This window comes from Meleagris gallopavo, chromosome 1 (genome assembly GCF_905368555.1).
Source record: "Meleagris gallopavo chromosome 1, MGAL_WU_HG_1.1, whole genome shotgun sequence".
Taxonomy (NCBI): Eukaryota; Metazoa; Chordata; class Aves; order Galliformes; family Phasianidae; genus Meleagris; species Meleagris gallopavo.
In genome coordinates, this window is record NC_139404.1 from 135038160 (window position 1) to 135063345 (window position 25186).

Consider the following 25186-nt stretch of genomic DNA (forward strand, 5'->3'; position numbering starts at 1 on the left):
CTGATGGACTACAACAAGCAGGTACTTAGACCAACAAGACTCTCATGGAGACATGGAGAGGTGTCCACTAATTGGTGACAAATGTCCTGACAAATGGTCCCAGCAGTGGCTGGGAGCTCTTCAACAGAGCCTTTGGAATAGTCATATCTCCATCCTATGTTAATAAACCTCTTCAGACAGGCAGTGCGTTCACATGCACAAATTTTCCATGAGGTTTCCTTACTTGTCACAGCTCTACACTGATTTATGCCACACAGCTGTGATAGCTCTGAATTCAGCTCTGTGGGCACCAATTCTTCCTGACCCTGGCTTTTGGTGTTCTTTTACCTCCACCTGCAGATGTCAGTGCCCTCTGCTCACAACTTTCCATATCCAGCTTTTCATCCACTAAATATGTCTGCACAATTTGGTGGGCAAATAAAGGTATCAGTTAATTAATTAAGGTAGGGTCCTGTATCAGCTCCCTGGGGGCAGATTTCACACACTGACTGGAAAAACCCTCCAAGGAAAAATCTGTCTTTACAAATCTTTTCATTCCAAAATTTCCCCTCAGCCTTTCACAGGAAGCACCGAATTCTGAGTCAGTTTGTCTGAAGAGAGGTGGAAAATCTCCAGGTTCCCGCTGGGATATTTCTGAACTCAGGCAAGAGAGAAGGCGTGACCTTGGCTGGGCCTCCCTTGTCGTGGCCTTGGCTGCATCTTGGCAAGAGGACGGGGGGTGAAGGTGACGTGGCTCTGCTTGGTCAGGAGTATCCATGACACGTAGCAACAGCCCCACTGAAGATTTTATAGATATTTTGCCTGCTTTTTCTGACATTTTCACTGATGATTCCAAATACTGAAGAGAGAAGCCATGTTAATTTAACCACTTGCTCTCATAGGACTTTGATGCTTTGTTTTTCCTACTCCTGATTCCGTGTGTAAACACGTTTGTAATTATTGTTCTTAATATATTTATGTATTTAATTTATTCATGGTAGAATTATGTTCTTGGCTCATTATAAAATAAGGATATAATTAACTTGCGGTAATTTTATTTATGCTCTTATATTAATGTGGTTAATGTGTTTATGTAATTTGTATTTCTGGAGCTTCCAGTCAGAGCAGATTTCCATCTATAATATTTTTCCTCTTTATTCTTGCCTTTTATTGTAAATACCGCTTTTTGTAGATACTTTTGCACATTTTCATTTGCAGTTTTCAGGGCCTAAAGCCCTTTCCTGCCATCCACATTTCTCAGCCTCAATCATGCTCTGCACTGCACCTGTGCTCCTTGGATCTTGGGGTTCCCTATGCAGCAACAGGTATAGACAAATAAGATACAACACGAGAGAAGATGACTACATGACCACATGAAATCCTTGACCTGGGGCTCATGAAGTGCATTGCCAGCTTCCCATACAGCATAACACGAACTCCTGAATGCAGGCGGGCTTGGCTTCACCGTCTTTTTGTTCATCCTCCTCTTTCCATGGGGCATACAAACTGGCAGATTTACTGTCTGTAAATCTTAATTTTGTTTCACTTAGCCTGGTTCCTATTTTATCATCTGAAAACAGGTAAAATCACCCCAAATTGGTGGCCATTACAATAAAACATCATGCTGCCTGACCTGAGGCAGAAAAGCAATATAAATCTGTATTGCTTCTCAGAAATTCAGCATTACTTAGCTGGCAGAAACCCCTGCCATGTCACAGGGCTCAACTACAGCTGTCTCAATGTCCAGATAACCAAAAGCCTGCCAGTTAATCTTGTCAGATCTTCCCATTTTAATGACTTTGCCACCATAACACATACTGTGAAGCAGACGAATGGCAGGGCATGCCAGTGTTTAAAAAAGGGGATGAAATCCCATCTCTCTGCGCATAGATTGTAGTGGGAGTATTGCAATCAGTATTTGCAGGTTAACTGGAAAGAAAGAAGGAAAGAAAAAAGAAAGAGGAAGAGAGGAAGGGAGGAAGGGAAAAATATAAAGAAAAAACAGAGAAAAAAGGTTCTCCTTCTCCTTATCTGTTTTGATAACCACTATCACACTGAGCATATCACAAGCCCTAAGGCACTCTGCGAAGTGCGTAATCCTGTCAATCTCTTTGGGGCAGTTTACCTGGGAAGGGCATTTGATAGGAGCTGACTTTCCTTTGCCAGCCTCAGCACTGAGCGTTATCAGCACTACCTATAAAGCACTGCATCTGCTGCGGGTCAGTAATCAGTGTAGGGGCTTTTGTTGGTATAGGCATTGATCTCCTTGACCTTCAGTGGAGGGGAAAGTATAAAAACCAAAGCAGTTTGCTTGGGCAACTCTTTGAGCCCCCATTGAATTTCTTCATTTCTGAGAAAAACGCTTTTTGGGGAAATTTTGTGGCAAAATGGCAACTTTAAATGAAAAGAAGACCTGCAGTGAACGGATGGAAAATTTCCGTCGTTTTGTCTGGAATCCAGAAACGAAGCTGTTTATGGGAAGGACCTTGATTAACTGGGGTATGTTTCTGCGCACAGGGGTCTCCTTTCTGACACCCTTAGAAATCTTGAAGGGATGGGGGTTGTTCTGATGAATGGGAGGTAATGGGAGGATGGAATTTTTTATAACCTCAATTCTTGGATGTGCTCCTGATCCACTTACAATATCCCTCCTCTCTGAATAGAATCAATTAGGTCGAAACATTGATCCAAGAAGCTCCTGCAAATACTCCAAAGCATTTCTGGCCCAAACATTTGATAAGGACTACACTGGACGTATAGAATCATAGAATGGTTTGGGTTGGAAGGGATCATCTAGTTCCAACTCCCCTGCTATAGACAAGGACAGCATTATAGGCAATAGACATATTAACATCTTATTAATGGCTAAGTGTTATGGCTATAAGATGATGCTGACATTGCTGTCTATAAGGGCTTCTGCTCCAGGAGAATTTGGCCTTGCTGCTGTGCTGGCGTTGTTCAGCCCTGCGGATGCCAGGCTGATGGGGCAAAGCAATGGCAGCACTGTGATGCAGGCCTGCACTGATGATCTCGACCTTAGGGCTAGCTGGGGAGGTGTGGGAAAATATTTTCTGTCCAATTCTCTGGAACTATGTTTCGCTTTTCTGAATTTCCTTTTTAAATTACTGCATGTTGAGTAAATCTCTTTTATTGTTGAACTAATGCCTGTTTCAGCTGAGGCTCCCTGTTTGTAGCTAAGCTTGTGGCTGCCACAACAATGTGTTTGATGATCTGATGATTTGTGTTCTGGGAACTGCAGCTCGGAACATTTTAGAGAGAGTCCCTGCACTTCCTGCAAGTTGTAAGTGTAGCTGCAAGCTTCCAGAAGGTTTTCTTCTGATGGGAAACATGTAACTGTAGCCTATTAGCCATTCCTATAAACAAAAAGCAAACCTAATCCTTCCTGATTGTGTATACATTCTGCACATCAAAACCAGTGTTATTCTGAATCTCACCCCATAATGAAATAGCAAGATGGTACATTTTGCTGGAGGTGAGATATGGGTCTAAAACAAGCATACCCAAAACACTGAGCTCCATGGTGCAAGCAATACAAGCAGAAGCTTCCTTTTGTCAGTGAAATCTACTGTCTCTTGCTCAGTCTGTGTGTAATAAGCAGCAGAATGGCCATAATGTGGGAAGCTGCTCCATGAAGCCACACAATCCTTCAAGCTTTAAACAACCCAAGTGTCAACTATGCCCAGGCTCGTTCCCTTCTTGCTGTCATGATGCCATTGGCTGCAGTGTTATGCAGCATGAGTCTGAAGACCCTTCCCCTCCTTTTCCCTCAGTGTGGATCAGCCTGTACTACCTGGCCTTCTACGTGGTGATGACCGGGATCTTTGCCCTCTCCATATACTCTCTAATGAGGACGGTGAATCCCTACGAGCCAGATTACCAAGACCAGCTCAAGTCCCCAGGTACAGCTACTACCTTAACCATCCCTTTGAACCTCAGCTTGAAAGCAACTAACAAATGTTAAATATTTTAATGAGCTGTGCCAGCAGCCCATTGGCATAAAATAAGGCAGAGAGACATGGAATGAGGAATCAAGGTTTGTGGGACATGATGTGAGGATGGAGAGGGACAAGACAGAATTAGCAGGAGATCACCAGCCTATCATTAGAACTTCAGCCCCCAAGTCATTTGTTATGATTTTTTCAAAGAAATTGCCTTTATTGATTGATTGATTGCATGCCTGCTGTATTTTGAAGCTTTCTTAGTATTCTCTCAGCTTGATGTTTGCTGACAGTATCATTTCTGTATAATATTAAGCACAGCGTTTTCAAGAGCTCTTTCTCACCAGGCAGGACAGCCCATTTCCTTATTGTAAATGCTGTGTTTAACAAGTCCTGGGGAAATCCACCGCAGTCATTGGGATTATTTTGTGATCTGCTCTGATAACGGCACATCTCTCCTGCTTTGCCTTCCCCTCTCCTCCTCTTGAAGGTGTAACGTTACGACCAGATGTGTATGGACACAGAGGGCTGCAAATCTACTACAACGCATCTGACAACAAGACCTGGGAGGGGCTGGTGACAATGCTCCAGACGTTTCTGACAGGTAAAAAAGACAATTAGGTCACCTGCAGAATATTGGAGAAATGTGCTGTCACTTCTTCCTTACTACAGCTGGAAACCTTCAGGTTTTCCATTTTCTGTTTGCCCCTCTGAAATCAGAGATTTTGAGTGGAAAATACATTTTTCTGAAAAGCAGGAGCAAATCACTTTGTGAATCTATAAATCAAACATATGTAAACATGTATAATAAAAGCAGAGCCCAGCTTCATGGCTCTTTTCTTTTTTTTTTTTTTTTTGTAACTTTAATAAAAGAGGCTATCAGAGAGTAAAGAAATGGGAAGAGAAAGATCTACAGAACTACCATCTAAATTAATCTAATCATATTTGTGACTACAAATATCAAAGTGCCATAGCAAGTCCTGTGGAGCCAGCACATACTGTCATCAAAGAGCACAGCCGAAATAGGTTGGGTGCTCCATTTATGTTCATAGTTCAATATATTTATATTCCCTGTAAGCCTTATTTTCACATTTCTGTTTCTCATACATACATTGAGAAAAATCGTATTTGAAACTGCCTTTTTCTGGAGCTGGCAACACAAATTGCCAGCCTTAACTCAATTTTTTATTTTTTCCCCTGGGTATTCTTAAAAAAAAAATAAGAATTAAGCTTTCCTTGTTCCATCTAATCCCAATTTCACTTGAAGTACAATCTCCCATCATAGAACATACAACCTGATGTTGAGATAGAATCAGAGAATCGTTGGTGACCCTTCAAGGCTATCCATCCAACTCCACTGCAGTGAACAGGGACATGTACAGCTAGATCAGTGTGCTCAGGGCCCCATCCAGACTGACCTTGAGTGTCTCCAGGAATGGGGAATCCACCACCTCTCCATGCAACCTGTGCCTGTGATTCACAGCTTTTACTGTAAAATACTTCTTCCTTATATCCAGTCTAAATCTCCCAGATGTATAACGTCTCTACGAGAGGCTTCATAGAGGAATTTTCTTTTTTCTTTCACAAACCCAGCATATAGCCCAGCTGCTCAGCATCTGAACATCAACTGCACAAGCAACACATACTTCATCCAGAACACCTTTGATGGTCCAAATAACACAAAACTGTCCTGCAAGTTTACATCAGATATGCTTCAAAACTGCTCTGGCATCACAGATCCCACTTTTGGATTTCCAGAAGGAAAACCTTGCTTTATTGTAAAGATGAACAGGGTAAGTGCAATGCCAGACTGCAGAACAGTGAGGAATTAGTCGGGAAACACTGGGTCTCATGATTCTCAGCTGGGGAGCTCAACTCTGCTTTGCAATGTGCAGACAATTGACTCAGCTTTTCCCAAGACTGACTAGAGAAGCAGTGGGACTTTGTCACCATCCCTAGGAGAGTAATATGAACAGAATCTCTGAAGCTTTGGGGTGCTTTTGTTAGCATCTCTGTAGCGCTGCTGTCTGAGAAACTATTATGTAAAAGCTCCTCTTCTGTGGTACTGAGACCTTTCTGTTAAAGCGTTAAGATAGGACTCTAGGTAAAGTGACTTCAGAGATGTGCTTCTTGCACATTCCATTTCTCCAGCCTGCAAAGAAAATCATTTCAGGTAAAATGCAGAGCATTATAGTTTAATTTCAGTACAAAATGAAGAGTTTGTATTTGTCAGTTCCTGATAGACAAAATTCCTTCATTTTTGGTTTGGCTCGCACCCTAGGCTTGGACATTGAATATTTTTGGGAACCCAAAAATGAGATCCAACTGTGAGGGCAGAACCATGCACCTGATGATTGCAGGCAAAATTAGAGGTTTTTCCTGAGGAAGTTCTTTGTTTTCCTCAGCAAGGATGCGTGCAGGGTAGACAGAAAGGCAGTTAACAGGGCCCTGGGGACTTCAGTTCCTTCTGCCTTTGCTGCTGCAGGAAGTCACCCTACTACTATGTGGGACCAAATGGGTACTAGAGCTTCAGCCAAAGCAGAGGCTTCCTAGTAGGACATTCACAGTGCTGCTTTCTGAGGACCTCCCAGGCAATATCCCCCCACTACCTTAGTGAGGCGGTCTGACTGACGGAGCCTTATGCAGGAAGCATAAGCATTCAGCAGCATCTAAAGCTCAGTTCATCCTTTGCTCCCTTTTGTCTCAAAACCATCACCAAGATGACTAAATGTGTGCTTTCTATTTCAGATTATCAAATTTTATCCTGGCAACGGCACCGCACCAAGAGTGGACTGCACCTATGTAGTAAGTGTGTGAGGGCTGCACTGAAAGGCTTTGAGCACCACAGCTCTGACAGCCAAGTGGCCTAAGAACCAAAAAGCAACCAAACAAAAACCATTTGCAATTTGTTTTGCTCTCCCAGTAGTGAGGTTTATGAATGACAGTAACTCTTCAAAGCTTTCTGCAACTTTCAGCAGATCTGTGTTTCTTGGCAACAATAGCAGCAGATTTCCACTTTTATTTAAAGATTGGCTCTGAACAGATCACTGTACTTGAGAAACAGCAAAGAAATATTTGCAGGGGGGCAGCCAACAAATCTCTCTTACGTTGCCAACAGGGTGATGAGTCCCGCCCGCTGGAGGTAGAATACTACCCGGTGAATGGCACCTTCAACCTGCACTACTTCCCCTACTATGGAAAGAAGGCACAGGTGGGTGCCCACATATTTCAGTTTTAATCTTCTTCATCTTCTTCAGATAGTGATGGGACAAGGCGAAATGGCTTTAAGGGAAAACAGGAGAAATTTAGGTTAGATGTTAGACAGGAATTATTTACTCAGAGGGCCGTGAGGCGCTGGCACAGCTGCCCAGAGAAGCTGTGGTGCCCCATCCCTGGAGGTGCTCAAGGCCAGGTTGGATGGGGCCCTGGGCAGCTGAGCTGGTGTGGGGCAGCCCTGCCCAGGGCAGGGGTTGGGGCTGGGTGGGCTGTGAGGTCCCTTCCAACCCAAACTGTTCTGATTCTACGGTGACAATCTTTGTGTAAAATGAAATGACTGCAACTTTCCTATGATTTCATGTGAACTGGAAAAAAGATCTATTTTAAGATTTTGAAACTAGCAATGGTAAGATAAAGAATTTTTGTTTGTTTGTTTCCTCCTAGCCCACTTACAGTAATCCTTTGGTAGCAGTGAAATTTCTCAACATTACAAAGAATGTAGAAGTCAAGATAGTGTGCAAAATCATTGGAGCCGGGATTACCTTTGATAACGTTCATGACCCCTATGAAGGCAAAGTAGAATTTAAATTGAAAATAGAGGACTGAGGAGCGAGAGACACTTCTGAAAAGCGTATGTGAAGAATGACTTACCTGTTGTCACATTGACTGATATTTATTTTCTATGATTGCCATATGAATGTACTCAAATTACAGTGAGAGTAGACATTTTCTACTGAGAGGTAACCCATATAACTAAAAACCAGTACATCACTCAGCGTGCGAAGGAGATGGGAATTATCCCCACTGTACACAGCCTAGTGTTCCGTGGCTACACTGTGCTTAAACCTCTATGCAAATCCTTGTACAAAACATGTCTTCTAACCCAAGCAGGTGTGCTTTCCAAGAAAAGGAAGCATGGGATCAAAACATTGTTTTTCATCATTTTTCAAACTCTAATACATAATTGATGTATAATACTGAATATTGGATATTGTAGAAGCAGTAGCTAGAAAAATAAGTAGCTTGATATACTCTGAGATAATACCCTTCTCAATCTGCCTTGTACAGGATGTTTAAATTGTAAAGGGACAGCCTTTATTTATCTCCATGCCAATGCATTGCTCTGTGTATCAGCCAACTGAGTGACTTCAGTTGACAAATCAATAACTGCAAGAGAAGAACTTTAAAGAGGCCTGTAGCTTTTCTAATACCTAGCACCTGTGATTTCTTTCTAACAATAAAAACACTTTTTTGGTTGGTTGGTTGGTTGGTTGGTTGGTTGGTTGTGGGGGTTTTTTGTTTTGTTCTTTCCCCCAAAAAAGAACTGCCATATAAAGCAATGAGTTGTGGGTTACCTGGAATAATCTGGAAAAATGAAAACGTTAAGCTAAAACATTAAATGAATCTAAACTTTGAGAGGTCCAGCCCTCCCACAAACATGCTGTGTCTGTACAGTATGTTCATCTTAGATGAACTGGCCTCACTTAACAATGTTCTAAGTACTCCTACTCCAACTCTCTAATTCCTTTTATATGTATATATACACATACATATACGCACACAAGTACACATACACACATATAAAAAATGCACGTACATTCAGTCACAGTATTAGAGACAATTGGTTCACCAACCAGTACAAATGAAAAAAGCCTGTCAGACTTCATGAACTTTTCTTTGACCAACACAATGAAGCACTGCATTTCACAACTAAATACCATATAAGAAAAACAGATTCCTTTAGTTAGAGTTTAACTGGATGCAGACTACTGAGACACTAGAAAGAAAAGGCAGCTGGGCCATGTCCTCAGAGCAGAGGGATGGGCCATCCTTTTTCCTATCAGCTGTGCAACGGAGACACCAGACAGGGAAAAAGGCAGATAATAACATGACATGAAACTAGTGTTAACCAACTGCATTATTTTATCTATATCCAATTTTTTTTTTTAAATCCATTAACTTTTAGTTTCCAGACTTTTCTCTCAAAGGTATTAAATCTCATGAACCATGAAGGTTAGAAAAGATCTTTCAGATCACAGAATCACAGAAACAACAAGGTTGGAAAAGACCTATAAGATCATCCAGTCCAACCATCCACCTATCACACCTATCAACACAACATCCAAATGTTCCTTGAACACCTCCAGGAACAGCGATGGCACCAGCTCCCTGGGAAGCCTAAGCCACTGCGTCACCACTCCTTCTGAGAAGATATTTTTCCTAATATCCAACCAGAACCTCCTCTGAAGATGAGATGCATCTTCCCACAGCATCCATTGACAAACATTTGTATAACTGCCAATCCCGTAGTTGAAGCATTAAGTCTAATACTAAAAGTCACACCCAAATATTAACAGGGAAGAAAAATATCAATACAAGCTCTTCAATGTTTAAAGGAGGCTCCTTGCTATGACTATCAGCAAATTAGAACATTTGCCTTCCAGCTTTCACAGCTGCTAAGTGCTGTATATAGTCTTTGCTTAATGGTCTCACACAAGGACCACAGTGTCACAGCAGTTGCCCTTGGGAATTCCACCTCATCATTTTATGCAACTGTTTTTCACCTCTTTCAAGTAATAAAAGACTGATACTGACCAACCTGCAGCAAATAAAGGTATCTGTGTGCTACTTGCAGTAATTGGATGGAGAACAATCGCAACTTGCATGCCTGCAAAAAACATCACATGCTTTGCACACACAGCCCCTTCACAAGCTTCACCTCTTTCAGACACAAAACATTCAATCACAAACAAGATTATGTTGTTTAATAGAAGATAAAAAATAAGTATGAAAGAATATATATATATATACATTTTCTCCTCAATTTAAACATTTGAACAACTTTGGACAAAGTTCGCTTTTCACCTCTTCCAATTTCTTTTTTTGATACCAGAGTGGTAACAGCTGATGATTTCTGAATTGTGTTTTTGCAGATGAGGGCCCAAGGCCTTGCTAAAGCAAGCACTGCTCAGGCACCACATGCAGAAATTGGGCTCCTACATCCATCACCTGCTCTAAAATGAGAAAGAACTGAATTCTGAAGATGCTTAGGGGTAACGTGCTTCATCAGTGTGCTCATGTGTCAGTCCTACTCTTAGCAAAATGAGCATTTTATCATTCCAATTTCATGACGTGTCAGAGGGTTTTTACCACCTTTACCAATTAGATAGCCGATTTCAAGCAGTCTGATTTTGAATTCGAGTCTCTAATTCTTGTGTTGCTTTCCTCTTATATTGATGAGCCCCTTACATCGATGTCATTTTGTGTGATCTGATCTGACAGAAATCCAGACACGTCTCGTGTTTCTTTCCCACAAACCAAAAGAGTTCCTTAATCTCATACTAGAAGACTCTGACCTTTGATTTCAAGTAACGAGGAAAGGATCTTTTCATAGTCTTTTCCAATTGTTCTAATAATGTTTTTAAATGGCGAGGCCAACAAGGACACAGTTCCTCAATGCTGGTCCTGCTGTTATGTATCCAGAAATCCAGAAATGTAAAATCACCTTACAATTAATGACTAGTTCTATGCACACATCCAAATATCAGACTAGTTAATTCCTTAAAACACTGTGTAGGAGACTTATATACAGTTCCCATCTATCGTGGCACCAGATCACTCTGTGGATCCCACATTTTCAGCACATAATCTTATCTTCTGTACTGTTACCTTGAATTCTTTCTTCAAAAGATGTGGTTTACACAAAGCACTTTGGTCATGCCTTGCTTGCCAAGCAATCCACATTTATCTGTCCTCTTCATTCTTTTCTAATCATATTATTTACTTTTTAAAATAGATTTCTTTCCACGTTACTGAAGAAAACCTTAAGCTTCAGTTCAGCGTTACTTGATGCAACTACTCAGCCAGTGATAACACCACAAAAACCTTCCTTTGATTCAATGGTAGGCATTTTTTAACCCCTTAACACACAGTATATCGATATGGTAAAGCACCAATTTAAAATCAACAAAACTGGAAGTGCTTAATGATATTGAAATATAATCCAATATAATATTTGCTGAGAGGCAGATCTGGCCAGTTGAGCAGCACCATAACATCAGATAAGGTCTTCTGTGGTAACTGCTGCAAGAAGAAAATGCCTGTGCGCATCCATTGCCCTTCATCTTGCTCTCAGCATCACCTGCATTTCTGCTTAGAAACCCCATCCTAAGGAAGGCAGCCTCCTCCTTACTCAGCTAACCATCTTGCTTCTTCATGGGAGCCTAGCAACATCTGAGAGCTTCTGAATATCAGCTGAACTTCCATTCTTTTTCTGCTAAGTCCTAAGGATGCGGGCAAGCCAGATGATCCATTTGTGAGACTGTTCAAGAGATTGATGCATGGTATTCTGTAACTTCCTTTCTTTAAGGGAGCATATAATAACTCAGGCTGGCAGGTACCTCAGATGACCCCTAGTTCAATTCCTGCTTAATGCAGGGTCAGCTATGAGTGTTCAAGCATGTGGAGGAGCCCTTACCACAGAGCAGTTATCTTGTCTTTGCGGTGACTCCCTTTGTGTAAGTAACAAACCCTGACTTTAGGCAGTGTCCTGCAGGGTAACTGAGCCATTTCAGTAACCTGTGCTTCCAGGTCAGAGCAGAGAGTGTGATGTATCAAAAAGGTTTAAGGTGGAAGCGCACAGAAGGCATTAGAAAGACCTGTTCTGAGGATGTGGGAATGCATGACAGAAAATGAGGACTGGGGAACATTGGATGAAAAGTCAGGACAGTAAATGTGGGGTTTTGAACAGAAGAGTTGGACTAGAGTGCAAAGACTGGCCCGACAGCCTGAAGAGCAACAGGACTGAAACTAGGAGACATGAAAGAAGAAAGAACACAGTGCATGGTATTGCTCTTTGCATCGTATGATATCAAGATTTATGAGAAGAAATTAAATTAAAACAAAAAATCTGAACCCTCTGTAGTGCAGATGTGGTATTCTGAGAGAGTCAGTTCTAGGTCTTGTGATGAGGAGGAGTGATATTTTCTAGAATAATCCTAAAATTAGAAAAACCACAGAGCTTGTTAAAAATGCCCATGCGCGTTTTATTAATAAAAACTAACAGTGCCAAGGTTAAACAAGTCAAACAATTATAGTCTCTTTATATTCCATAAAATATTACAGAAAAGTTTATTTGTGTTTCAATAAAAAGACTACTGTCTTAGAATAGGCAGCTGACAGTATTTGTGCAGTTAATTGTTTGTGAATAAATTTAAAAAGACTACCACCTGCCCTGAAATTCCTTTTATAAAAATGAACTATTAAAAATGATTGACAAATTTTGAGTTAAAAAACTTAAAACATTCTCTATATTTAATTTCAACTTTATAATAGATTACAGGAAGATGCTTATGAAACAAATACAAACATTTGTTTCAGTACATGTCTTTATATGATAGACTTATAAGTATGTAAACAACTATATAATAAAAAGTTTCCAAAGTCTGCCTGTAAGAAATCAGGCAAATTTTACCATAAGCAATAAATCATTCCAAACCTTCAAGACATTTTATATAGCTGCACCAGCTGGCAGTAAACATTTGCCAAAAAGTTTGTAATTCTTATGTCCCGACATACAGTGACAAGTATATAAACTTGATGGAATCATAATGTTAGATATAATTTAAGGGAAAATTAGTTCACAACAACATTTCTGGAATTTAACATGTAAAAAAGTAGGACGTATCTTTCCTGTTTGGTTCTTTGGACACTGCATGGTTAACAAAACACACTACTACATTAGCTCACTATCCCTCGAAAAGTGGTATAATCAAAATACACTCCAAATAAATTGCCATTCAGTGTATTCATTTTCCACAGAAGGACAGCATTTTATTTCTCAATGATGTGTCTACATTTTCTTTAGCAAACTTAGCAAGAACATTTGGGGGCAAAATCCATTTTCCTTCAAGTAAAAAAAAAAAACAAAAACAAAACCAAATAAAACAATAAACCAAAAACCCCTAAACCAAGAGTAAATAAAGGCTCTGCATTAACACACTGGTATCAAAAACACACATCCACACCACATTTAAAAATATCCTACATAAAACAATTCTCGCTTGCTTATCAGAGGTGCATTTCTAAACTCAGAACTGCTTACCAACACTTTCCTCGAGGGATGGGGCAAAGTTATTTGAGACTTCTCTCCCTAGAACAATTTATTCCTGAAGCTTGCTGAATTTTAACAAGTCTACAAGCAAAGGGCATCAGTCGTCGTCATCGTTTTCATTAAAATCGTCGTCGTCGTCATCGTCATCCCCCACGTAAGAAACTGGTGTTTCAACTCTGGAGCCACTGTACTGAGATCCATTGGAACTCGTAGCCAACATCCCATCTCCACCATTGGAAAAGTCACTAAAACAAGAAAAGTCCAGTTGACAGTGTTTAATGATACTTCCCAGATTACTGGTGCTTAATTATCATGCGTCTTCTCCATCTCTTTAATGCCACTGCTACTCTGTAAATTAACAGATTTTGAAATGGTTCTTACTACATTTCTTCCACAGGGTTGATGATGAAATCCTTTCAGAACTGCTTTCATAAATATGCTTTCTAGACTTCATTTGAAAGTAGGTGTACTTAATGCCTAACAGCTATTTAAGGCCCAAAATATTTTGTAGAACCTGACATGAGGCACCCCAAGTGAATCCAATGCCTTCAAGAAGCATTAATCTTGATTCAAAGAATTTGAAAAATGAAGAATTCATAGCTTCTCTTGGTTATTACACAGTCAGCTACCATGGCTACATAGTATATTTTTAACTGGAAATTTCTTTTTCCTAGATGAATTATCTGTATCCAGAAGTGTTCTATTTCAATAGTCAGAACATTCCTCATTACTTGCTATTTTTCTGAAGCTTGCTACTGTTAACTTTATCTAGTTCTACATTCTTAGTTGCAAATTCTTGAAAAAACATTTTTCTAAAAATCATAGAAATAACATCTAACTTGACAAATATTCATCTTTAAAATTGTTTTCAAAAATACATTTGCTTGTCTACTTTTAAACTTAATCCACTTAACGTGCATTATCAATCACACAGTCTTGTTGCATGAAGCTAACTCAAAGGCTTGGGAGTCTATCATTCCATGAAGTGAAGCTACTTTCAATAACATTAGTTATATTTCTACTCTTCAATCTTGAAGAAAATGCTGTGCTTTGTTTTTTGGCTTTCCCTTTCACTTAACCTAGAAATGGTGTTCAACCAGCTAACTGCACACTTCCAAGGTTTCAAAGTTAACTAGCAGACCAAGAAAACCTCTTGGATAGAGCCTGCATCTAAAGTTGTACAGGGAAGAAATAATGGATGCGGTGGATGGGGATGGGGATGATGGGTGGGAAGGAAATGGAGCACACCCTAGAAGCTTGCAAGGAAAATATATCAACATGACACTTTCAAGTCATACATTCTATGCATTCAAGTCATATGTTCTACACATTTTTTTCAAAAGAAAGATACCAAGATATGTGTCTAGCTATAATTATGAAGAAACAAGTTCTCCACAATTAACCGTAGAGACAATTTCAAAACTAAAGAAAAAAGGAGATTTTCCCTGCTTTCCAAGTTTGGAAACAAAAATCGATCTCCCACACAACTAAAAGGATAAAAACAAGTGGATCTCATAACTGAATTATCCTAGTGACACAGAGACTGGGATGAAGAAATTGGAACCGACATCTTCAGGTTTAGGATAGCTTTCTCAGGAGAGTTGACTGAATAAACATATAGCCTTTATTTGCATTGGCAGCAGTTTCTAGCATCAGGCATGCTACACATCTTGTAGTTTCCTACTGCCATGAACACATAAATATGTACAATAATTAAACAATAATTAACACTACCCTTTTCCAACCTCCTAAGAAACGTTAAGTGCTAAGAGTTCTTGTGTTTCTCACTAGGGTAATGAGCTACAATCAGTCAATACTCCAAAGTTGTTCTGATTTTCTTTGGCAAACAGAATGCTTTAAAAGACTAACGCAATCACAAAGTAAGCTTTATCTTTAGGAAGGACTTCCTTTCAACTCTAAGGGAAGGCAGACTAGTGAGGAAAAGTGTCTTCAGGAAGAATAAAGAAGAATAAAATGCTGCTTCCTTGTCTAAAGATATCCCATCAGTACAGGAGTTTTTCTACTAACACAAATGACTTAAAAAATAGCCAAAAAACTAGGACTTCCTTAAGAATTTAAATAATATAGCAATTTCCCCAGGCACTGACAAGGCACTCTCATGAAAAAAGCCTACATATTTTGTAATTTGCGCTCACCTTATTTTACATTGCCCAGACTGGATCAATGGCATGACAACAGGACAAATGCAACTGACCTTTTATATCAAGCTAACTTTCCATACACCATCAGACAAACATATGTCAGATAATGAACACATACACAGGTAATTGGCTCAGCTGACTGACTCACTTCATTCAAGCGTTTTTAACAGCGTTAAATATTTCAATAACATTTGAGTCATTTAACAACTCAAAGCTCACACAAGAGAAACTTCTGATCAGTGCAATGACAAAAAAACTTGTCAGTAGTTACTGCATAAGGAAAAAGTGCCTTGTATGGCAAGAGAATAAAATATCAGTTAAGCTCTGAAAAAGCATATAGCTGTACAAAGTTACATAAAAGACGTGACTTGTCATTCTACCAGTGTATGATGTGGTTTAAAGTTCAAAGACAAAAATCTGTTTTGTGCTAGATATCAATAACCAAGTGAGAACTGTGCCCTGGTTAGGTCTTAGAAATATCTCTTTTCTTGTCACAAACTCAAATCTAAATAAAATTAAAACCTGCCTACTCAATTTATTTTCCAATACTTTTAAAAAAGTTCTTTGTTGACACTGTTAAAAAACACCAATAGTCAAATTACAGTGATATCCAGGGATAAACTCAAGCACACTCCACGCAACATTTAATCAAACCATAACTAGTTTCACAAAATACTTCAGTTGAATTTAATTCTTCTTCATGCTCACAGATTTTAAACATTTATCAGTAATTCCATCTCACCTGGCTGAAAATCTTGTGCCATTTGATGCAGAACCTGACGAAGATGTGACATATACACTGCTGATTGATCCCTGAGCCATTTCTGTAAGAACAAACATACATGTCTCAACACTTCGGAACACACTCATCTAATTCAGTAAAAATGCTTTATTCTTTTTGAGTCCAGAGAATGAGTCTTGCAGCCAATACAACGAAACATATTGATGCCCTACAACCAACATTCTTGATTAACAACCTAGTGACTGCAACATTTCAAAATGAACATGATTTTAAAGTGAACAAGCTAGATGTCTTAACTATTCCTGTATATGGAAAATGAATAAATAAAATGAAGCCATGACCAAGTTCACACGTACTCCTCTTCCCTTTGCAGATGAATCAACTACAAATAATGTCCTCAAAAAAACCTCACCAAATTACATAATGAAAAGATTGCATGAAGCAATGCAAAAAGTGGTGCTGTAAACAGCAACAGTCCATTTGCTAAGAATGTTATTTATTTCCCAAAGTACATTAAAAAGCACAAACATCTGACAACTTATAAATCTACAGCACAAACCAGTGGAAATTAGCTAAAGCATTTTCTTGAGTTCATAAAAAAAAAAAAAAAAGGAAAGGAAACCAAAAAAGAAGGAAAACAAAATAGTTCAAATAGTTCCTCTTACACTAACTAACCTGTCACATATGGTTCCAAAGCTTTGGGAACCAAACTCCTTGCAATTTTTAGGTCCTCTGCTGAACAGCTTCCAGATTCTAGCCCACAGGCCATTCCCATTCGTTTTAGTACTTCTATATCATCATGAATTTCAAAAGTATTGTCAAAATTAAATAGATACTCAAACCTGTAGAGGAAAAATGTCTCAATTAGCTTGAATTACTTTAACTATCTTACCAGACACTTCTAGTTTCAGGAATTGCAGAACTTCAAAAGCTTAATACAGTGTTAGTGACACACCTTCTTAAGTAATCAAAATTTTCAAGATATATGTATTTGACAGCAAATAATTAAAAATCATACACACTAACCTTAAATCAAAATTTAAGCTAAAATTAAACATAAACTCAATTAAAATTAAAATTCTGCATACTATATAATCTTTAACATGTTTAACAGATGTTGAAAATTTCAGTTAAACATTTAAGTATTTTGCATATCGATAAATATTTCTCCTATTCCTCTCTTTTTACTGGCAACAGTTGACCGCCTACCAAGCAATAATTTTTGTTTTTTTAAGCTTTATAGTAACCTAATAGTGCAAGCAGAAACCACTACTACATTCAGTCTTAGATGAAAAACCTAGATTTTTGAACTGAAAGCAAGGAACAGCAGTTCTAAAAACAAAATACAGTCAAGTCTGCTGGCTGTATTTCATGTTAGGGCCAAGCTGACACTCCAGCACTGTATACAATTTAAGCAGAGCTGCCTTACTTGGCTTTTAAAATTTCTAGTTCATAAATCTTACATTACTAAATCTGAACACTATTATTCTTTTTATTAAAATGCTCTATTCAACATTACTAAGTTTAACTACACATTGGCAATCTATAAAAGGCACGATTTATTTGTATTCCATTTTAACAAATGTAAATTAACTCTTCAGTATAGATACAGAACTCATAGCTGTACCAAAAGCCAGAAAGAAAGCTTTGTTAACTCACTTGTCATTTGAAATACTGCAATCAATCACTGTTTTCTTGCTGGTGTTCACAATGATGAATGGCAAATGGATGACAGAATTGGAAGGTGGCGGTCGATTTGCCTGCTGTTCTGCCTGACGATTTCGCTGAACGAGGTTCTTGAAGGCAATTTGCTACAAAAAGCAATGGTGATATGGAACTCTGAATTAAAGTTTCAAGATTCAATTAACCTAAAAAATCCCCCAGTGAGTACCAGCAGCACATGAACAGAGAAGTGGACAAAAAAGGTTCACCACATTCCTGAACTTTAAGATGCAAGAGAAAAACAAAAATCGTAGTATTAAAAATATGATAAAGATTAACTGAGGGAAAAAAAAGCATTTTCTAATAAAACTTTATCACTACAGATCCCTGAATAGAACTTTGACAGAGAGAAAAGACAACAACTGTAAAAAGCAAGTTTCATCTATCTTCATAATTCTGCTTTGTTTAGTATTCCCTACTAGCTATCATATTCCACAACAATAGTTGAATTATTAAGACTGTATTTTTGCTGAAATTATATGCTTGAAACAGTTAAAAGTGTGGGATGTGAATGTTTGATATTACGTTTCTGAAACATTCAACTACGATTTATAATTTCACTCTCGAATTTCCTCAGAATGGAATTTCCATATGAATGGAATGTTTGTATGTATGTTCTTATGTTTGCTAGTCTTTAAAATTATTCCAGTTAACTACAAAAACTCAAGTTACATTAACATCTTACACTAAGCTACCAAACTAAAAATATTGTGTTTCTGGTCGGTCATGGAATAAAACGAAATAAACAGGAATTTATTAAAAAATGTAAATACAAAGGCAACAGAGGCTGATAAATATTGGATAGTTGTGGAACTTGCAGATCCACAATTGTCTTTTCTTTCTGCATCCCTGAGATTCTCATTCTTACTGCATACACAACAGAACCACTAAGGGATACAACATAGCAAACCAGCAATACAGTGACTTAGGGGATCACTGCTTCCTACAAAATACAAGGTGGAATCTGGGAAGTTCAAGTTGCCATTTTGCAACTGTTCCAATACAATTAAGCCACCTACATAGCAGGGCAGCAACGTTCAAGAAAGGCAAGACAAAGATCATTATGAGAGATGACCTGTTACAGTCAAGCTATTTTATCTGAGAACTACTTCAGAAAAACATTCATTGGACAATTCAAAGGAGTACAATATCAATTATTGGTCCCGTCTGCATAAATTCTGTTTAAACATACAACTACAGAAAAAAAACCCATCATAGCTCATAGAAAGTTGCTGCCTTCGCCAGAAACAACAGTCAACACCATGGTCCCAGTGCTACCTTTATCCCAAAATTCATTTCTAGCCTTCTTAGATGTCTCCCATTCCCCATTGGCACAAAACAACAGGAATACAGATGTAAGTTACCTTGCCCTATAGACAAGAGTACCTTGACTGTACCTGTAGAATGAGTTCTTGTAGTTGAGATTGTTTTTGCTTTATTCTTTCAAGTCTTCTCTGTTTCTCCACCTTAAGACAGTAACAAACTGATTAGTTTGTAGGTTTTAAATAGTGTTTTGTATCAACATTTTCTCCCCTTAAATTGTTTAAATACCAGAGAAAGGAAGGCAACAAGTGTGTCAGTCATTAACATTCTGCAGAAGATGCAGAGATCTACAAAGTCTCAAATCAGTAGTACTGATGGAAACTGTAACAAAGAGTTAAGACATCGAGGAATAAAGTAGAATATATAAGGAAGAGCATAAAAACATCTTTGTAAGTAGAAGCTATGCCTCGAAGAGTTACCCATATTCTGTGAGGGAGGCAAAAAGCATGTGGACCAGAATGATCTATTTGGTATATCCTGCTGATATTGAAGGTAGTGGAGAAGAGAAAGATGCTTAAAGAAATGAAGCTGCTTACATTCTCACAGTATTAAGCACTAATTAGATCTGCTGGACTTCCTTCGTCTAAATACAATAACACTGCTAACTGAAAGAAGGTTAGCAATAGCAAAAAAAACATTTCACAGAATCATCCCCCTCTGTAGACAGATTCAAAAATGTTTTTCTCACTTGTCTGCTTCTACACAGCTTTTAAGTTCTACTGAAGAACTTACCAGGAATAAACACAAACACCTCATTCTCTTCTGGTAAAGTACATTGATTTATTTAAATATCTTACATTCACTATCATGCAAATGTGGGACTCTTAGGATGCTTATAAACACAATAGAAAAATTCAGCCAAAACTCAGGAATGACACTCAGTAAAAAAAACATTTAACTTCCAAGGCTTGTAGTAAGAAAATGTTGATGTATTTGCTTAAGTATCAGAAAAAAAGCAACCTACAACAATAAAGAAGGATCATGCACTATTTGCATCTACTGATTGACATTTAACATCTATCACTCCAGACGCATCACTTGACTGGCATCTGGAGAAAACAGTATTCCTGATTCTTGATTACCACTAGTGTAATGTTGGAAATACACATTAATCATTCACTTTGATTTACTTCTAATTAGAACCACTTGAATTACTTCAAAAAAAAAAAAAAAAAAAAATCAAGCAATCTGGAAGCTCAGATGCATATTCTGTAAATACAAATTAGAAAGTCAGAAGGGACCAAACTATTCTACTTTTTATCTCAGAAGATCATATGCACATGCAGAATAAAAACGAATTCAAGTTTTTAATCAAACAAATCCATTGTGAATTTCCTATACGTTTACCTCTAAATTCTGACATTCCTGAGCCGAGTTTGTAGGTAGACCAATCCATTTGATTTCCTTCTTCTCCTTAGAGATAATGTTCATGGCCATGAGGACATTTAAGGCATCATAGACACGTCGTCTAATATTCTTCTGGTCGTAAGCCTGCTGTAGACATAGTGCATTAATCAAAAACATACCTGATAAATGACAAAACATTTGAAAATAAATACATTACAGCAAATGAGTAAACTTGGCTATTATCTGAGCTGTTTAATTTAGTAACGGGAAAAGAAATCTAAGTCTCCCCATTCACTTCACATGTAACTAGCCTCCCATATACTCACTGATTCATTTGGTGAAATGTGATCATCAGGGGTAGTGAATTCTGCAACCAACTCGTCTGCCACCTCATTGTATGAGGTCGTTCCTTTTCTTTGTACCTTCTCACAAACCTTCATAGAGAAATGACGTAAACCCGTGCCGCTCTTCTCTCCTTTTCTGTTCCGCTTCCTAAACATACATATAACACGTTTTTTAAGAAGATCCGAACTTTGGAATACTTAACATCTCTTTTTAAATACAAACACACTGCTGTGAAAAGCCAAGGTCTTCCCTTTTTTTCTACTCCTCACCCTTCCCAACATTTTTTTTGTACGATCCCACCCTCTCCCTTTTAAAATTTAAAGTAACTAATGATTCTATTATCTTGCTGTTCAGACAAACCAGAAGAATACAGTCACTGTATGTAGTTTTGTTTTTTTTTCCAGTAAAGGTCGAGTTCTTAACTCAAATGATAATTCAGGATATAGTCATTCAATCTGAAGTATATTTTTGGACATCCTCCAGCAAAACAGAAATGTGAAACTAAAAGCTGAGTCAACTCAGATGAATTCCTATGTCCTTTTAGGAGCTGAATTCTTGAAATGTAAGTAATGAGAGAACACCTGTCAGTGTTCACAGAAACATCCCAGTTGCTTTTATGACAGGAGATGTCATTCTTGTGTAACTGTATCTGATTTTAGTACAGTACACTTTAACACTGAAGTGCTCCTGATTTGAAGGTAAACAGACTGTCTTTCCCACACTGCTTTCCCACATGAAGAGCACATACACTATCACAACAAACATTTAGAGCAAAAGTTCTAAGTAACTTATTGATCCTTTGTAACTTTTATTTTGCTCACCCAGCAGACCACGGCGAAGAATCTGCAGTCTGGTTTTGTGATACAAAATGTGTGTTAGGTGTATGTGGACTTCCTACCAGGATAGTATTTGGCACTGAAGGTCTCTGAGGTGTACCGATAACCTACAACAAAGATAAAAATCATTTGGAAAATAACCATAACTAGCCCAAGATATTCAGATGCTGTATTATTCAAGAATAAAAAATGCATTATTCAAGAATAAAAAATGCTTTCTTTCTACATACTTGTAACAGATGCTTTCAACTTAGACACATTAGCAGCACAAATGCCTTCAGACCACACATCGCATGGCTAAAACACTCCTTAAGCAATAATCGTTTATATTTTATCCTTCCAAAATGAGCTTTTCATGCTTACTGGGTTTCTTACAATTGGAAACAAAACAAAAAGCCCTGCCAGACTACATCTGAAGATGCTGCTGTAAATTACTGTTAAAATATAAATGTACAGAACAAGAAGATTTGAAAATCAGTAAAAGCTAAGAGAAAACAGTGCAGTTGCACGGAATTCTCTCCTACAGGCAGCCTCTCTCTCACCTCAGAGCTTAAAACAAGAGTACATTAGAAGAGAAGATAAAGAAAGTGTATCTTTCTCACTCACTGAGAAACTATAGCCATATTATAGCTATAGTTAGGCCATTTCTCAAAGAACATTTTTAAGAAGAGCTGGAATAAGCATCTTCCAGGCATGTTCTAAATGTCTGATCCCACTTATTTGTTTTTTTGCTCTTAGATAACTGGAATTCCTGCAGATTCCCAGCTGTGATTCTGTCATCAACCCTTTCACTCATCTCATGAAAAAAAAAACCAAGTCTGGTTCACCAACATCTCAGAATGGCATGAAGACTGCCAGTGTGCCATTCACATAACACAGACAATAGACAGAACAGAGGAAAGCTAGTAGCCAATCTCTGTTTCTTCGGATGCAGTGACAGAGGACTGGAAGGGATTGCTTAACAGCTTGCTTGCAGAGGTCAAAGTTAAAGGGTCCCCCTCTATACCCTGGCTTCCCTATTCCACAAACAGTCCCACCACCACCCTGATGTCACATCAAGAATTCCTAAGATTGTGTAGTAGAATGAGAGGCCAAGCCAGCACAGGGGAAAGAATGGAATTACAAAGCTCAGAGAAAAACAAATCAGTTGGCAGCAGCGAATGCTGGAAATCTACTGTGCTCAGTACTACTGCTAAACATCCAGCAGTACAAAGTAAGTGGATAACCCCACTGGCTGAAGTGGAAAACTGAAGTCTGTTTGGCAAATTCAAAGCCTGCTCAGCATTCCATCTCACAGAAGTCTGCAAACTAGCCAGAATAATATGCTTTTATGCTATACGTTTTGAAAGCCACGCTTTCACATAAAGGGTATGGCTCAGATCTAAGTTCATGTATTATGCAAATAATATATGTGAGAGATAGAGAAACTTAGAAATATTCTAAGTATCCTTAAGAAGTCTAACATTCCTCTCGAATACTGAAAAGTCTTCATATAATGACCAATCATATGTTAAGACTATTCCGTTTCTCTACAGAACACAGAGAAATGGATAAATCCTACAGGCAAAAATGAAGTTCTTCAATGTGGGATTACTTGCTTTTCTTTTTAAATAACCTTCTGAAATTCAATTACTCTCACAGTGACCACCAGGAAAAAAAGATCAGCAATTTTCTTTTCTTTTTTTTTTTTTTTTTTTTGCTGAAAGTTGCATCTCCACCAGTTTTTAAACACAACTTCCACAGAAGCTTAGTATTTGTACGTTTGGTTCTAAGGTCCTCTCTCATTACACTGCTTCCAAACATCCAAGATTTTTTCAGTATTTCAAGGACATGAAATGCAGAAATACTCCAGAATTCCAGAAATAACTTGTAAGCCTCTACTGGTAACCAAGTGAAGATACTTGAACAAAGAGGATGTCGATACCAACTGTCTTATTCAAAGCTAAACACGTATGGACTGACAATTAAGGAAGACCCCAAAGCCTTCCTTTCAGATTTGTCCAAGAATTACTTGGTATTCTTATTGTCTCCTTAAAATAAATGCTGATAACCCTAGGTTACTCACAAGTTCACAGATGATCATACTTGCATTAAAATAACACTAAGAGTTCAGTAGAATGAAGTCACTGGGACACTGGGAACATCCTAAAGTGAAAGCTTACAAATGGAACCATAGAGGATAATAGAACAAATATAGTTGGAATTTTAGGGAAAACAGAGAGGGAAGAGGCAAAGAATGAAGTCAAAGTAGAAATCCACTGTATCTCTACATTTTTAAAATGTTTTTAGATTTAGGAAGAACGAGATTAAAAGTTCATTAAGAATAAAGAAGATCAAAAAAATGGAAAAGAACAGCATGATAGCCTTCACAATCCACTTCACTGTACTACAGCGCTGTTACCATTAAAATTTTTCTCCTGAGAATAAATATTACCAACTGAACAAGAATACAAGCTCAGAAAATTAAATATTTAAGTATTAAAAACGTGGTTTTACCAGTCAGAGGTTAAAAAGCTGAGCAGGGTCACAAGCAAACTCAATTCTGTTTCCCAAGAACATCTTGCTTATTGGCAAAAAAAGTATTATCTCCTCAGTTTTCAGGTTTCTACCTTTTTCTTGCTATCATTCTGAATTGTAAGGCCAGCATAATTTTATCCAAAAATTTTCTCTCGATATACACTCGAGATTGAACAAGAACTCCATCTCTTCTCTGCCAACATAAAACTAAGCATCTCATTTTGTACTGATAAGAGTTCAATACAAATATGCTGATATGGGCCACCTTTTTTCTTACTTAAAATGTTTAGAATAACACTTAAAATGCTGACAAATTCTTCATTGCAAGCATGAATTTCACACAGTGATCATACTAAGAAAGACACCATTAAGAAAAGCAATTTCATGTTACCATGCAACACTGAAAGTACACGAGCATTTGAATTTAAACGCAATGAAGACAACAATTTACAGATGTATAATTTGTGTATATGCACACACACAGGACTGTAAACGTTTATTTACTCAACCTTCAAAGTTTAAAAAGGCATCAGATAGCTTGTCATTTCATTATCAAACCCTGGTTTTGATAACTTAAGGAAAAGTCTTCCATGTTACCAAAAAGAATGTTTCATTTTCAACATTAAACTCACAGCCTCACAGTAATGCCCAGAAGAGAAACTATGTGCCACTGTGATATACAGAAAAAAACATTCTCTTCCTACTGCTAGTTACTGCATTTAAATTAAAAGAACATCTAACAACTCTGTCCTTGGATATTTATTGATAAAATATCTCTTACTGAAGAGCTAAATTCAGCTAAACTCATTTTAATAAACTCTACCTTTCCAAGCAATTGCTGGAGGTAGTGAATTCACCACTGCTACTGGAAATGCATACAATGAATAATCTGCAGTTTCACTGACACTTCGTTAATCAACAATCTT

At 38.0% G+C, this 25186-nt stretch overlaps 2 protein-coding genes across 4 annotated transcripts in view; one reads left to right on the top strand and one right to left on the bottom strand.

The window, feature by feature from the left end:
- Window positions 1-2366: 2366 nt before the first annotated feature.
- ATP4B (ATPase H+/K+ transporting subunit beta) lies at window positions 2367-7760 on the top strand. The gene is made up of 7 exons (XM_003203201.4): window positions 2367-2478; window positions 3771-3899; window positions 4429-4542; window positions 5532-5731; window positions 6687-6743; window positions 7057-7149; window positions 7599-7760. Exons 1-7 carry the CDS (start codon window positions 2367-2369, stop codon window positions 7758-7760), a joined length of 867 nt encoding a protein of 288 aa, XP_003203249.2.
- A 4415-nt stretch (window positions 7761-12175) lies between these two features.
- The window catches only part of TFDP1 (transcription factor Dp-1), a 40119-nt gene continuing 27108 nt past the window's right edge, over window positions 12176-25186 (bottom strand). For 2 of the 3 annotated variants that reach the window (XM_085215093.1, XM_085215084.1), the window contains exons 5-12: window positions 21729-21850; window positions 20889-21054; window positions 20563-20709; window positions 19290-19358; window positions 17830-17981; window positions 16846-17012; window positions 16171-16252; window positions 12176-13511 (exon numbers count right to left, since the gene is read on the bottom strand). In XM_085215093.1, the coding sequence (XP_085071219.1) occupies window positions 13364-13511; window positions 16171-16252; window positions 16846-17012; window positions 17830-17981; window positions 19290-19358; window positions 20563-20709; window positions 20889-21054; window positions 21729-21850 (1053 nt within the window). In that variant the 3' untranslated portion in view covers window positions 12176-13363. The remainder of the gene's footprint in view (window positions 13512-16170; window positions 16253-16845; window positions 17013-17829; window positions 17982-19289; window positions 19359-20562; window positions 20710-20888; window positions 21055-21728; window positions 21851-25186) is intronic. The other variant, XM_085215103.1, reaches the window with a different exon arrangement.

Coding starts and splice junctions, on each gene's coding strand:
- ATP4B (XM_003203201.4), top strand. CDS start 2,367: ATGGCAACTTTAAATGAAAAGAAGACCTGCAGTGAACGGATGGAAAAT. Junction 3,900..4,428: donor AGACCAGCTCAAGTCCCCAG/GTACAGCTACTA, acceptor CTCCTCTTGAAG/GTGTAACGTTACGACCAGAT. Junction 6,744..7,056: donor GAGTGGACTGCACCTATGTA/GTAAGTGTGTGA, acceptor CGTTGCCAACAG/GGTGATGAGTCCCGCCCGCT.